Raw genomic sequence first — 13,774 nt, forward strand, 5'->3', positions numbered from 1 at the left:
TCTGAGGCAAAATTTAAACACACCTATGAATGGTATTGTAGGAACCCTCTGGGTTCATGTGTACATATGTAAATAGCGTATCTGAGGATATTGAAATACCATTGCTTAGGGCTCTAATACTTAAAAAACAACAACAACAGCAGCAACGAATTAATAAGGACTTTTTTCCCCTCACCTTTACATGAGTAACTTGATCTTTAAACTGATTTTGGAAGTCCTAGGGCTGAGGAATCTCAGTGCCTCAAGAGTATACTTCTATCTAGCAGCCTGACAATGCTTTTTGCATCAAATTTATGTGGCTAAAAACCTTTTATGCATTGCAGAAAATGTTATTTGCTGTAAATACTACACACACTATAATCAAATCTATTCCCAAGGCTTCAGAAATACTGTCTGGCATAGTTTGCTCCTATTATCCTGATTTCCTGGTAAGCTACTCAATATTCATGCCTCTTTTATGTGTTTAGGTAAGTATTTCCAGTTGAATCTTTTCCATAAATAAGCCTTTAGCATTGATTCCTGGCCTCATTTGGAAAAACTACAAGCATATTCATATATGGCAAAAACCTCCGATTAGAAAAGACCTTGCAGGCTGGTAGCACTGGGCCGGGCACCTAATTCATCTGGGTGCGTGGGCCTGGGCCAGGGCCAGGGCCAGGTACAAGAATGGAGCAAAGGGATGATGGGTCCTAGAGATTAATTCTAGTATCATCGTTCCATCGGTTCTAGATACTGACAAAGTTCCCATCTTTCTTTTGATCACACATATAAACAAATTCAGAATTTGATGAGAACGTCTGGCCTGCCATCAACATATGCAGAATTCTCAAAGATTTGAAGCTGGAAACAAGACATATGGCCCTTATTTGAATTCACTGAGGACTATGGGAAGACTCCCCACCCCAACCCAGCTGTATTTTACAATCAACTTCTGAAAAAGCCAGAAAAATCCTTCAGAAATATAGTTTGATTTGTGGCTCATGACCCCATTTGGCTAGCTCTTGGCATTAAAGAATATGTTTCAAAGTTGTCAAAGCATCTGCCATACTGGCTGAGTGCAATGGTATTTCTTTCTCTTTTTCACATCAATTCCTTATATAGGCGATGCTGCATATTAGGATGGCCTTTCATCATGGCTAAAAGCAGAATAGTTGATAAAATACTTGACTTCCCTTTCCTGACAATTTCATCTCTTGCCAAGTAAAGGTAACCACTAAGTAAATGGTTCTTCTGGACTTTGTAATGGAGAGAATGGAAGGGTTGCTCGGTGAAGGGGAAGAAACCTGAAGAGGTGGTGGCAGAAAGGCCTTGCTAGACAGCACGCTTCAGAAAGTCCAAGAAAAAAGCTGCACATCTTCTCCACAGCAGAAAAACCCAGAGGGGAGCTCATGAGGGGTGATTTGGGGCAGAGGGTGGGGATCCCAGCAATAACATTTTGACTAGACAATCACAAACACACCTAAACACAAGTTCTACCAGAAAACCTGAGCAGCTCTACAAGGACCTCATAAGAAATTCAGACTTTCCATCAAAGGGTATGAAAAGACAGTCCCAAACTCAGTGACAAATACTGACATGTAGAAGGGATCATGAACATGACAAGGAAGCTCTGAGGCTCAGAAGACCACTGCTTGGGAAAATGCTGAAGGGAACAAAAGAGTGGGGGAAGTTCTCAATTTCCCTTAGTTCTAAATCTATAAGAACTTAGGTCTGTGGTTTTGCACAGGAGGTTGTAATGCCCAAAGATGACAGAGAAAAAGCCATTGTATTCCATCCCTATGAGGCTCTTGCCTTCTCTTGTCAGGCCCAATGAGGAAAGAAACGTAGAGCCCCTGAATTTCAGGTTTAGAAAGGATATCCTTCACTGACTAACCCAATTCCCTCATTTCGAGCCCCCCCCCCCCCCCAGGAGCCAAGGGATTTGCCCACCATGCAGGTGTGCTAAGTCAGGTTGCCTGTTAGCTTACAAGTGCATTTGCAGGACCACCGAGGACCACCTGCAATGAAATCAGACAGAGCGGGGACAGTGGAAGATCAGTCATACCTGTGGTTGAAGAATGGAAAAAGTGAACTGCAGAAGGGGCACCTGGGTGGCTTAGTCAGTTACATGTCCGACTCTTTTGACTTCGACTCTGGTCATGATCTCATGGATTGTGGGTTTGAGCCCTGTGTTAGGCTCTGCACTGACAGCGCAGAGCCTGCTTGGGATTCTTTCTCTCCGCCCCTCCCCTGCTCGTGCTCTCTCACAGAATAAATAAACTTAAAAACAAACAAAAAAACCACTGGCCACCAGACTGGGTGCCGATTTCTCTGACAAAATTCTTAAGTGAACGATTCAACGGATTCTTCGTCAGAATTTAGACATTCTAGTTTTTCAATCCAGGGGCTTGTTATCTTCCCTCAGCTGAATTGAAGAATGTTGGCATATTGAATACTCATGTCTATATGCCCTCCATTAGTACAGTATAAAGCTTGTGATGAATTAACAGCTTTAATCAGCCATTTCTTTGCTTTTCTAGGTTCAAATTATAATGCCATCTAGATCTATACATCATTTGAAATTATTATAAAAACGACAAGGTTTTGTATATATGTGTATGTATACACACACACGCACGCACAAAATGTCAACACATCTTGTGAGCCTGTTAGAAGCTGATGGAAATAGGGGCACCTGGGAGGCTCAGTTGGCTAGGCATCCAACTCTTGGTTTTGGCTGAGATCATGATCTCATGGTCGGTGACTTCAAGCCCCACGGTGGGCTCAGCACTGCTGGTGTAGAGCCTGCTTGGGATTTTCTCTCTCTCTCTCTCTTTCTCTCTCTCTCTCCCCCCCCGCCCCTCCCTACTCTCTCTCTCAAAAGAAATAAATAAACTTAAAAAAAAACCTCAAAAAAAGCTGATGGAAGTAAAGAGGACTTGGCAGTAACCACTGATATTTTAAATGACATTCTGCTGATACTACAGTGAACTTCTTCAAATAGTACTACTGCAGTATTGACAATCAACAGTTGCTAAATTGTTAGTCTGCTTTAAATATTTCTTCCCTTCATAAACAAAAAAGCCATTACTGGACTGGTGCTCCAGCATGGTAAATAATCAGAAATGATATATTTTATTGGACTTAAAAATGGAGGACGATTGTGGCCAACGTGAAAGGAATGAGTTCCCATTTAACGGAACCATCTGAAATGTACCCATGTGGCCACTCACATTCCTTACATGTTAGGCAGTGTTTCAAAATGCTTACTTTTACTTGCTGATTAAGAAATGAACAATTCAGCGTTTCCAAATAATTTTTCCTGGTGGATGCTAACAACACGTTATAACATTTTACAGACAGAAATGCATTTCCTATTTGGCTGAAACCTTATACTGTCCAACTGGGTATGCAAGATTGCGTTTGATTTTTTTTTTTTTTTGGCCACATGTATGATTTTTGGAGTTATTTCTGAAACCTTGGGAACTAATCTAATGCCAACATCGGGGCTTGCAATGCCTCAGAACAAGTTCCTTGTAAAAGGAGTCCTATTAAGAAGGTACTGAAAGTAAGTAAATCTCACTCTTGTATATCATCATGCATTTTCTTTAGCTTAACTTACATTCTGTGAAGCTTCTGGGAATTCTACGGCAATGACAGATCATGTTTTTTTTGGTATTCATTTCAGTTTTTAGCAAACAAGGGAATGTTCTGACTTAGGCCGAACGCAAGTTTTCATAGAGACAAACAGGACGAAGGGAAGGCCAAGATAATGCTCTTGGCCTTTTACGAGCCAGGGAGTAACTGTGGGGGAAGAAGACTAGTCACAGAGACTGACCAAACCGAGTTAGTATCCAACAGCATTTGTGCTCTTTCCAACCAATCACCTGGCCATCCGTGGCACAGCTCTGGTAAGGGCACATTTTTGCCACAGGGCCACGTCCAAAGGCCAGAGAGGAGCCAGGAGGGAGGATATTTGCTCAAGATCTATCTCAGCAAGGAGGCAAGAATCCTGGTGACTTGGCAAACACTCAGGCTCTCATTTCTCAGGGGAGGACTTAATGTACTGGCTTCTTTTAGTTCCCGAGGATACTATTACCAAATAGCATTTTCTTCCTGTAAAGTAGAGCTCTGTAAAATATCTGGCAAATAACCAACAGACTAATTGCAGGTAGAGCTTTCTTAATGTTGTGCAAGCTGATGGAGATCTCATCTGGTGGAATTTTGGGGCAGAGAACTCTGAAGACTGAAGTGAGATCTAACCAGCCTCCGTAACAGTCGCACGTTTCCCTACCTGCATTGTGCTTTGCCAAGTATTTATCTTTGTACTGCTTCTTTTTCTTGCCGAACCAGGTACAGCTGGCCTGCTGCTCCTGTTTGGTTTTCTCCATGGCGATGCAAGCGACTCGCCTAGTGCACAGAGACGGAAAACAAACAAACAAACAAATAACTACTGTAAAGTTTCATGTTGATAAAAGAAAAATCATCCATTTGAAGACTTTATACAAACCTGCATGAACATACCGCTCACAAACTTAAAAAATTTTTCTTTAATGTCTATTTATTTTTGAGAGAAAAAGAAAACAGGATCTGAAGAAGGCTAGACACTGACAGCCTGATGTGGGGCTCGAACTCATGAACTGTGAGATCATGACCTGAGCCAAAGTTAGATGCTTAACCAACTAAGTCACTCAGGTGCCCCATTGCTCATAAACTTTTCAAGATAAAGGTTGCTTTTTGGCTTTCGCAATTTCATAGAGAGGTTTTAAAAACACAGGCTTGGGGTACCTGGGCGGCTCAGTTGGGTTGGGTGTCCAGCTCTTGGTTTTGGCTCAGGTCACGATCTCACCGATTGCGCGATCAAGCCCCGCATCAGGCTCCTCACTGAGTGTAGAGCCTGCCTGGGATTCTCTCCCTCCCTCTCTCTCTCCCCCTTCCCCGCTGATGTGCTCGCTCGCTCTCACTCTCTCTCTCTCAAATAAAATAAATAAAAACAGAGGTTTCTAATAAAATGACATCACATTCCTTGAGCATATACTGATAACGCAGATGAGCAACCTAAACACATGGCTGTGACATCCGGTGGAACGAGCATGGAATTTTGAGCTGAGGCAGGTCTGGTTGGAATCTTGGCTCTATCAGTCATTACCTTTTATCAATTTAGGGTCAGGTGCTTTTCTGGAAAATTTGCATGTATCAACTCATTTAACCTTTCTAACAACGCACGAAATTGTGCCACCCCTTTACAGATGAGGGGATCAAAGGGCTGAGAGGTTAAGTAATTTGCCCCAGATCACACAGCTTAGTAAGTGGGAGTGTGAGTTCAGTCTGGTACCAGAGCCTAGGCTCTCGAGCAGTACATTTTATTGGCAAGTTTCTTAGCCTCTTAGGATAGCTGTTGTAAAGGATAAGAACAAAAAATGTAAGTAATGCCCCAGCACAGTGGTACACACAGTAGATGCTTAATAAATGGTACTATTACTACACGGTGATTCTAGGCTAAGAAAAAAATACCAATGAAATCCACAGAATTACATTCAGAGGGCGCCTGGGTGGCCCAGTCGGTTAAGCACTCGACTCTTGATTTTGGCTCAGGTCATGATCTCACGGTTTATGGGATTGAGCCCTATGTTGGGCTCCATGCTGACAGCAGGGAGCCTGATTGGAATTCTCTCTTTGCCCCTCCCCTGCTCATGCATGGTCTCTCTCAAAATAAAAGAAAAAGAGAATTACAATCAGAAAATTTTAATTTTGTTCTTTGTGATTATAGTGTTCAGCACAAATGTTGTTAAAAAGTTGCTCTCTTAGGTTTAGTCTAAGCAAATATTTGCCCTTCAGGATATTGCCACAGATGGTTTTGCTTAACGATTTTGCTTCTTTCACAGGGGTTCCCCAAGTGAGCCCACATAAGAAGAATCCAGGGGCGCCTGGTTGGCTCAGTCGGTGGAGTGTCTGACTCTTGATCTCAGGGTTGTGAATTCGAGCCCTGCGTTGGGTGTAGAGATTTACTTAAAATCTTAAAAAAAAATCACTAAAAAAAAAAAGAATCCAAAATCACCGTCAGAATAAGTGATTTTCCAATGAGGTTGTACTGATTTACACTCCTACCAGCAGTGTGTGAGAGCTCCTATTGTTCTACTTCTTTGTGAACACTTGGTATTATCAGTATTTATCTTTAGCCACCACAGTAGGCAAGTAATGCAATAATGCTGTGCTTTGAGTTTGCATTTCACTGATTATTGAGATTGAGCACTTTTTCATGTTTATTGGGTACTGGATTTCCTCTTCTGTAACGTGTATAAGTCTTTTGACCATTTTTCTTTCCAGTTGTCTTTTTCTCATTGATTTGTAGGAATTTCTTATATGGTCTGGATATTATACCTCTGTTAGTTATATGTGTTGCAGACACCTTCGTCCATTTTGTGGCTTGCCTGTTCACTCTTCCTATGATATCTTATGAATATAACGTAGATTTACTTTAGTCAAATTTAGCCATCTTTTCCTTTATGGAAAGTATTTTAACCCCTCCTTATCCCTGAAGATATTCTTCAGTATTACTTTGTCAGAGGTTTATAGTTTTCTTTTTCATATTTTGGCCTTTAATACACTGGAGCTGATTTTTGTGTGTGGTATAAAATTAGGAGCCTGATTTCTTTCTTGTCTTTTTCCCTAATGGATACTCAATTGTTCCAGCATGACTTATGGAAAAAACTATCCATTCCTCACTAGTGACTATTTATGTGTGGGAGTGTTTTGGGGATTCTCTTCCATTGGGTCTATTTGAGCATCTCTATGCCCTTACCTTATTATCTCAATGTTTTATAATAAGTGTTGGTATCAGATGGAGCAAGGCCTCTCTCCTTATTCTTCTAGAAGAATATCTTGGCTATTCCTGATTCTGTGCATTTCCATGAAAAACTTAAGATTAGCTTGCCAATTTCAAAATGGTTGAGATTGCATGGAATCAGTGAATTGATCTGGGAGGAATAGACATCTTTACAACACTGAGTCTTCTAGTCCATGAACAAAGTATATCTCTCCATCTGTTTAAGAATTCTTTAATGTCTCAGGGCACCTGGGTGGGTGGTTCAGTCAGTTAAATGTCTGACTCTTGGTTTCAGCTCAGGTCATGATTTCATGGTTCTTGGGTTTGGGCCCTTACATCGGGATCTGTGCTGATGGCACAGAGCCTGCTTGGGATTCTGTCTCTCCTCTCTGCCCCTCACCCGCTTGTGCTCGCTCTCTCTCTCTAAATAAATAAACTTAAAAAAAAAGAATTCTTTAATGTCTGAATAAATGTTATAATTCATCCTGTGTCTTGAACATCTTTGTTATATTTGCTCCTAGGTTGTTGATAAAAAAAAAAGATGGGGGTGCCTGGGTGGCTCAGTTGGTTAAGCATCCAACTTCAGCTAAGGTCATCATCTCACGACTCATGAGTTCAAGCCCCGTGTCAGGCTCTTGCTGACAGCTCACAGCCTGGAGCCTGCTTTGGATTCTGTGTCTCCCTCTCTCTCTGCCCTTCCCCTGTTCATGCTCTCTCTCTCTGAAAATAAACAAACATTAAAAAAATTTTGTAATTTAAAAACTTTTCAAATATACACAAGAGTAGAGAATAATGAACCCCAAATACCTACAACCCAGCTTTAACATTTATTAACTCCTGGCTTGTGTTATTTACAACCTACCCACCCTAAGATTATTTTGAAACAAATCCAAGTTTGTATCAGTTCCTCTTTAAATATTCTTAAATTCCTTTTAAATCTACAGGTTTAAATCTACTTTTCTGTCCTTCTCTCCTTTTCTGTCTTGCTATATATTTGTTCCAGAAACTTGTTTGTCCTGTAGTTTCAAAGTCTGGATTTTTTGGATTTTATCCCTGTGGTGTCTTCAGTAAGTCCCTCTCTCTTTCACATTTTCTGCAACTAGGTAATTAGATCTAGAGGTCTGATCAAATTTAACTTCTATTTTTTATCAAGAACACTTCATAATATTAAGGGTGATGCAGGTTATGTTATACATGGCATGTAAAAAAAATTATTTTCTCTGTTACTGGTAAATAGAAATAAATTGATTTTGTATATTGATTTTATACCAAACATCTTGCTGACCTCACATATTAATTCTAATGGTTTATCTACAGATTCCTTTGAATTTCTACACACAGAATTGTATCACCTGCAATACTTTTTTCCTTTCTAATACTGTTTGCTGTAGGTTTATCGTAGATGCTCTCATCAGGTTAAGGAAGTTCCCTTCAATTCAGTTTGTGAGAGTTTTAATGTTAAGTGGATATAAAATTTTACCAAACGCTTTTTCTGCATCTACTGATATGACCATGTGGATTTTCTTTAGTCTGTTAATACACTGAATCGGCTTGATTGGTTTTCAAATGTTGAACCAGCTGTGCATCCCCAGTACAGACTCCACTGGGTTGAGATGTATTATCCTTATTATTGTGTTGCTGGATTCAGTTTGCTAATATTGCGCTGAGGACTTTTATATCTATGTTCATGAGGGAGTGTTGCCTGTAGTTTTCTTGAATCACCGCTTGTGAATTTTGGTATCAGGGTAATGCTGGCATCATGAAATGAGTTGGGAGCTGTGCTATCTTCTTGAAAAGACCGTCCTCCATGTCTTTTATTCTCTCTTGTTCCGTGAGGGTTTTATTTTTATTTGTTTTTGGTTAGGAGAAGGACATTTGGTTAGGAGAAGGACATTTCTTTAAAAACAAAATTTATTTTTGAGAGACCGTATGCACCTGAGTGGGGGAGGGGCAGAGAGAGGGGCAGAGAGAGAGAGAGAGAGAGAGAGAGAGAGAGAGAGAATCCCAAGCAGGCTCCGTACTATCAGCAAGGAGCCTGACAAACTCACAAACCTTGAGATCATGACCTGAACTGTCGTTGGATGCTCAACTGACTGAGCCACCCAGGCGCCCCGGGAGAAGGACATTTATTGGGAAATACTGTGAACTCTCAGCAACAGCATTGAAGTCAATCTCTACATATTACCTAAGTGGCATACAGAGGAGGCTGAGGAAGCCTTTGCTCTGGGGATTCTTCCAGTACAAGCCGGTATGTGCCATGGCCATAACTATAGCTTCTGTGAGGCACAGGATCTTTGGAAGCATAAACAGAACTGAGGGAGTTTTGGCTGGTTATGTTACAGTGTATTGAGTCTCTTATAATCGGTGTTTTTAAGCTTAAAGAATAAAAGTAAAAAGTTCCCAGTAAAAATTTGTGGTGTGGCTCTGTGTGACTCAACGAGAGAATGAAACTGCTCGTCACCAGCCACTCAGGAAATGAATGCTCTTTCCTTTAGCTCAGTAAGTGCAGGAAAACCATGTCAGGATTTAGATCAACCTGGAGTGAAGTTTCAAATACACACTTCACATTTTATTGCTGACTTGGATGAGGGTCTAGGAGGCAAGGGGAGCAATGACACATTAGGGGACTCAAAATATATCAAAGGGCTTGACTGATGTGCCCTGTCAAGCAAGATGAGATTTAACAAGGATAAATAAGGCAAGGCGTCTGGGTCCAAAAAAACCTGATCTCTCATCTACAGGCTGTGAAAAAGGTCACTTGGTAGGAACACATGGGAACAAAGATTCTGGGTCTGGCTGATGGTGTTGTTTCAAATCTTTCTCAGTGATACTGCATGTCCACTGACGTTCTCCGTATCAATTTGGTTTTCCAGGTCTCGAGGCACCTCTTGCCCAGTGGGCCTTGTCCTCCTCATCCCTGCTAGGATCCCTTTCTCCCTCGACAGTTTTTGCAACTTCATTGAGTTTGTGTTTTTCATAATAAACCAGACATACTTACAGTGTACAATTTCATCAGTGTTGACATATGCAGACCTCCCATGAAACCTTCGTTACCATCCAGATCACGGACATTTTCTTCATCTCTGGAATCCTTCCCTCTCACCTCTGGATCCCCAAGCAATGACTGTCACTACAGATTAGTTTTGCCTTTTCTAGAATTTTATATGAATAGAATCATACAGTATGTTGTCTCTCTTTTTTTTGCCTGGATTTGAGTTTCATCCATATTGTTGTATCAATAGTTCGTTCCTTTTTTATGGCTTAAGAGCATCCTGTTGTATGGCTATGCTGTCCCTTGTTCATCCATTTATCTGTTGATGAAAACTTGAAATTTTAGCCCTTCTGATAGGCGTGTGGCCACTGAGGTTTTGTTACTGCCTTGTTCTTGGAAGTTCCTTTTTGGTTCTTTTTCAAATCTGCCATGCCATTAAACAACTTTCCTGGTCTCTGAAGTTATTTTTCAAGCTTATTACTGATTTAAAAATATATGCACAGTTGTGCAGACTGTTGTTTAAAAACCTTGTCTCCTGGGGCGCCTGGGGGGCTCAGTGGGTTAAGTGTCTGGCTCTTGGTTTCAGCTCAGGTCACGATCTCACAGTTTGTGAGTTCAAGCCCCATGTTGGGCTCTGCGCTGATAGCGTGGAGCCTACTTGGGATTCTTGCTCTCTCACTCTCTCTGCTCCTCCCTCTCTCTCTCTCAAAATAAAAAAAACTTAAAAAACCACCTTGTCTCCTAACTCCAATATATAGAGTGGGTCTGCGTTTGTTTCTGCCATTTCAGTAGGGTCTCTGTTTGGTCTGTGAGGCAGGTCTGGTTTCCTTGTGTACCCGTGGCTTTTTTGTTTTGACTTGTTGGTCACTGCCCTAGTAAAAGTCTACGTGGGGGGTGAGGCAGAGCTCTAGGATGAGGCCTAGGGTAAAAGTCTTCTCCTTCAGAGACTTTATGTTTGTAACAGATATATGAAAGTAGTATTAGTACAGGAGAAGCCTCACATCACATGTAAGGCTGCAGTTCTCCCGGCTGACCCAGGCTGTGTGGACCTGGGTACAAAGCTATTCAAGTGGACCAGTGGCCACAGTTTTTTCAGGGGAACTTTGTTTTCCTTTTATTTGTGTCTTTTGCTTTGCTCAGTGACAAGCTAGCCTTGTCTACAGTCCCTAACTGTGGAAGGGCAGTAAGGGCACACTTATCTTAACCTTTTAACCTGAGGGTGTAGCCTCTGTAGTCCTAACAATGGTGGACAGGTCCCCTAACAGAGTCCCCTACTTGTACAGGCCTTAGGTCTTAACCTTGGTTCCCTGGCAGAGAAGTTTTCAGTAATAGATGTGTCCCGTTGGCAAAATGGGCCCACTGGGTGCTCAAATTTTTTTCACTCCAATTGCTTTCATACAAAAGCTGGTCACTGAGTTCCCCAATACCTTTTTGGCTACTTAATGCTTTTAAGGTAATTTTCAAAAGCACGTTTTCTGCAGCCCTTTTCATTTTTTTCCAGCAGGAAGACTGATTCAGATAACCTAGTCCCCCATCCCAAGGAAACAGGGAGCAAATCTGCTTTTCCCTGTTTCTCAGGAGTCCTACAGAGGACTCGGAGCTCTAGGTATCAGGGAAACAGAATTTCTACAGATGATCTGACCAAGAAGAGGAGGTCTGGAGTCTACAGAATTCTTTTCAACAAATGCTCAAAATATATGGCAGCATTCAAGAAAACATCCTGTGGGGCACCCGGGTGGTTCAGTTGGTTAAGCGTCTGACTCTTGATTTCGGCTCAGGTCACGATCTCACAGTGAGTGAGTTTGAGCCCCATATCAGGCTCCCGCCCTTCCCCTGGTCACAGGTGTGCGTTCTCTCTCCCTCTCTCTCAAAATAAACAAACTCAAAAAAAAAAAAAAACACATTTTGTAAAATGTAAGTATCACTAATCCCATAATAACATCATCAAAGTGACTTAGAAATCATTTTTGTCCTGCTAATGCTTAAGCTGTTTCTTGAAGATCAGACAGAAAGGCAATGCCAGATGGAAGGCTGCTACTTCCTCTACCTGGGCCCATGAGTCCTTGTATAAAATGATGGCATCTGAAGCTCTTATCAGCTCCAACATTCTAAACGTAAGAATATTTTTGGGGACACAGGATAGCCGGCAGAGGCAATCACGAAAAGGAAATTCACTGAGGGATCCCTCTAACTTGTGAGAAAAATGGGTGAGGAAACAATGATCAATGTCTGTGGACTCAATGCCCCTGGTTTCTTTTAGCTAGGTTCAAGTATTTTGGGATGAACTGCCCCCATGGCGAATGGGTGCTGTATTTCTGGTCGCGTGAAATAAAAGTAAGATATGAAGTCATCTCGTCACTAGATTTCTCATATATTGTCAAAGTTCTGACAAAGGTAAAATCTCCAGCGTCTTTCAAAACAGAGTTCAAGTAAGCAAATTGTAACAACAGCAGAAATAGATTTTACCAAAATATATAGTAATCTGTGACTCCTTGGCTGTCAGTTAAAGATGGTGTGGAAAAGGTGTCTGACTTTAACCTGTTTTCACAGCTTAAACTTCCTCATAAAATGTGTGTTTTTAAAGATGTGGCGAGGTAAAGAATGAAGTTTTCAAACAAAGCTGCCTTTTTCTCCTAACGGTACAACCTATATTACCTTCAAATACCCTGAGCAGCACTAAATCGTGGCCCTTGAGTTTTTTGCTGGTGGGAGGGTGGAATGAGCGAGCATGTGGAGGGGTGAGGAGAGGGTTTGTTTTAAAACAAAACCCAAAACACAGATCTGAAAGGATGGAAGCAGCATGTGGGAGGTGGGGGGCTATGTTAAGGGACCACGGCCTGACCAGGACCCATGTGAACCAAGGCTAGCCGCTCAACCTCCCTCTAGACCCTCCTCCTCTCCTTTGTTTCACATAAAAGACCTGGCTCGGTAAGCAGGAACTTACTAGATGCTGAGGATTTAGAATCCTTGGATGACTGGGGCGCCTGGGTGGCTCAGTCGATTGGGCATCTGACTTCGGCTCAGATCATGATCCCACAGCTTGTGAGTTCAAGCCCTGCATCAGGCTCTGTGCTGACAGCTCAGAGCCTGGAGCCTGCTTCGGATTCTGTGTCTCCCTGTCTCTCTGCCTCTTCCCCACTCGTACTCTGTCACTCTCTCTCTTTCTCTCAAAAATAAACATTAAAAAAATACATAGAATTCTTGGATGACTAACCTGAGTTTTGATTGGCTAGGAGAGCAAACAGGTTTGACCCAATAAAACAATATAAAGTTGAAAAGCGGATGGTCAGGGCTCCGTTTTTATTATAAAACCAAACCACATACCATTCCTGAAGTTCAGGAGAAGGAATGAGACCTGCGGTTCCATTTTTGGAGTTTTCCAGTTTACCCTGCCACCAGTTGTGATCATCCTTACTAATAATCTGGATAATGTCGCCAACTCTGAATCGAATGCCAGCTTCTTTGCAGGGGATGAGGTCATCCTTGGCTGGATCATATTCAAATTGTGCTCTTACATAGATCTATAAAACAGGAGTTTGTAAGAAAGGCTGCCATGGTGATGTGGGAGCAAACAGCTCTAACCTAATAACCACACACCAACACTTACAATACAAACAGGACATTAGATGGTGAAGCCAAATGATGCATGGAAAATAGGACACAAAACTGCTACCGCTAGAGACAATGTACTACCTTGGATGTGTGCAGGTTCAAGTCTTGGCGGTATTTGTTTGGAGGGAGCACCGTAACATACTTGTTTAATAAAAATGAAGACTTAGTTTCTGCTTTTACTGTAACAGAATGGGCCTATAATTATAGAGAAGTACTCTTACCATTTTTAAATCTGCATATATTCAGCTCATGTGGTAGGCAAGTTGTCATGATCACGTGGCAGCCTTTACGCCACATACACAAGCACTCAGGGTGGGTTCTAACCCGAAAGCAGCACGTGATACAAAGCTAGCAAGCGCTGTGTA

General features: G+C 41.8%; 1 protein-coding gene across 2 annotated transcripts in view; it reads right to left on the reverse strand.

Moving 5' to 3' along the window:
• The window catches only part of CASK (calcium/calmodulin dependent serine protein kinase), a 359,561-nt gene that overhangs the window by 17,727 nt on the left and 328,060 nt on the right, over positions 1-13,774 (reverse strand). For both annotated transcript variants that reach the window (XM_047076095.1, XM_047076096.1), the window contains 2 exons: positions 13,122-13,318; positions 4,274-4,389 (listed from right to left, as the gene is read on the reverse strand). In XM_047076095.1, the coding sequence (XP_046932051.1) occupies positions 4,274-4,389; positions 13,122-13,318 (313 nt within the window). The remainder of the gene's footprint in view (positions 1-4,273; positions 4,390-13,121; positions 13,319-13,774) is intronic.

The sequence above is a fragment of the Lynx rufus genome, unplaced genomic scaffold (genome assembly GCF_022079265.1).
Source record: "Lynx rufus isolate CCGP_SWC_20201006 ecotype Redwood Valley unplaced genomic scaffold, mLynRuf1.p SCAF_14, whole genome shotgun sequence".
Classification (NCBI taxonomy): domain Eukaryota; kingdom Metazoa; phylum Chordata; class Mammalia; order Carnivora; family Felidae; genus Lynx; species Lynx rufus.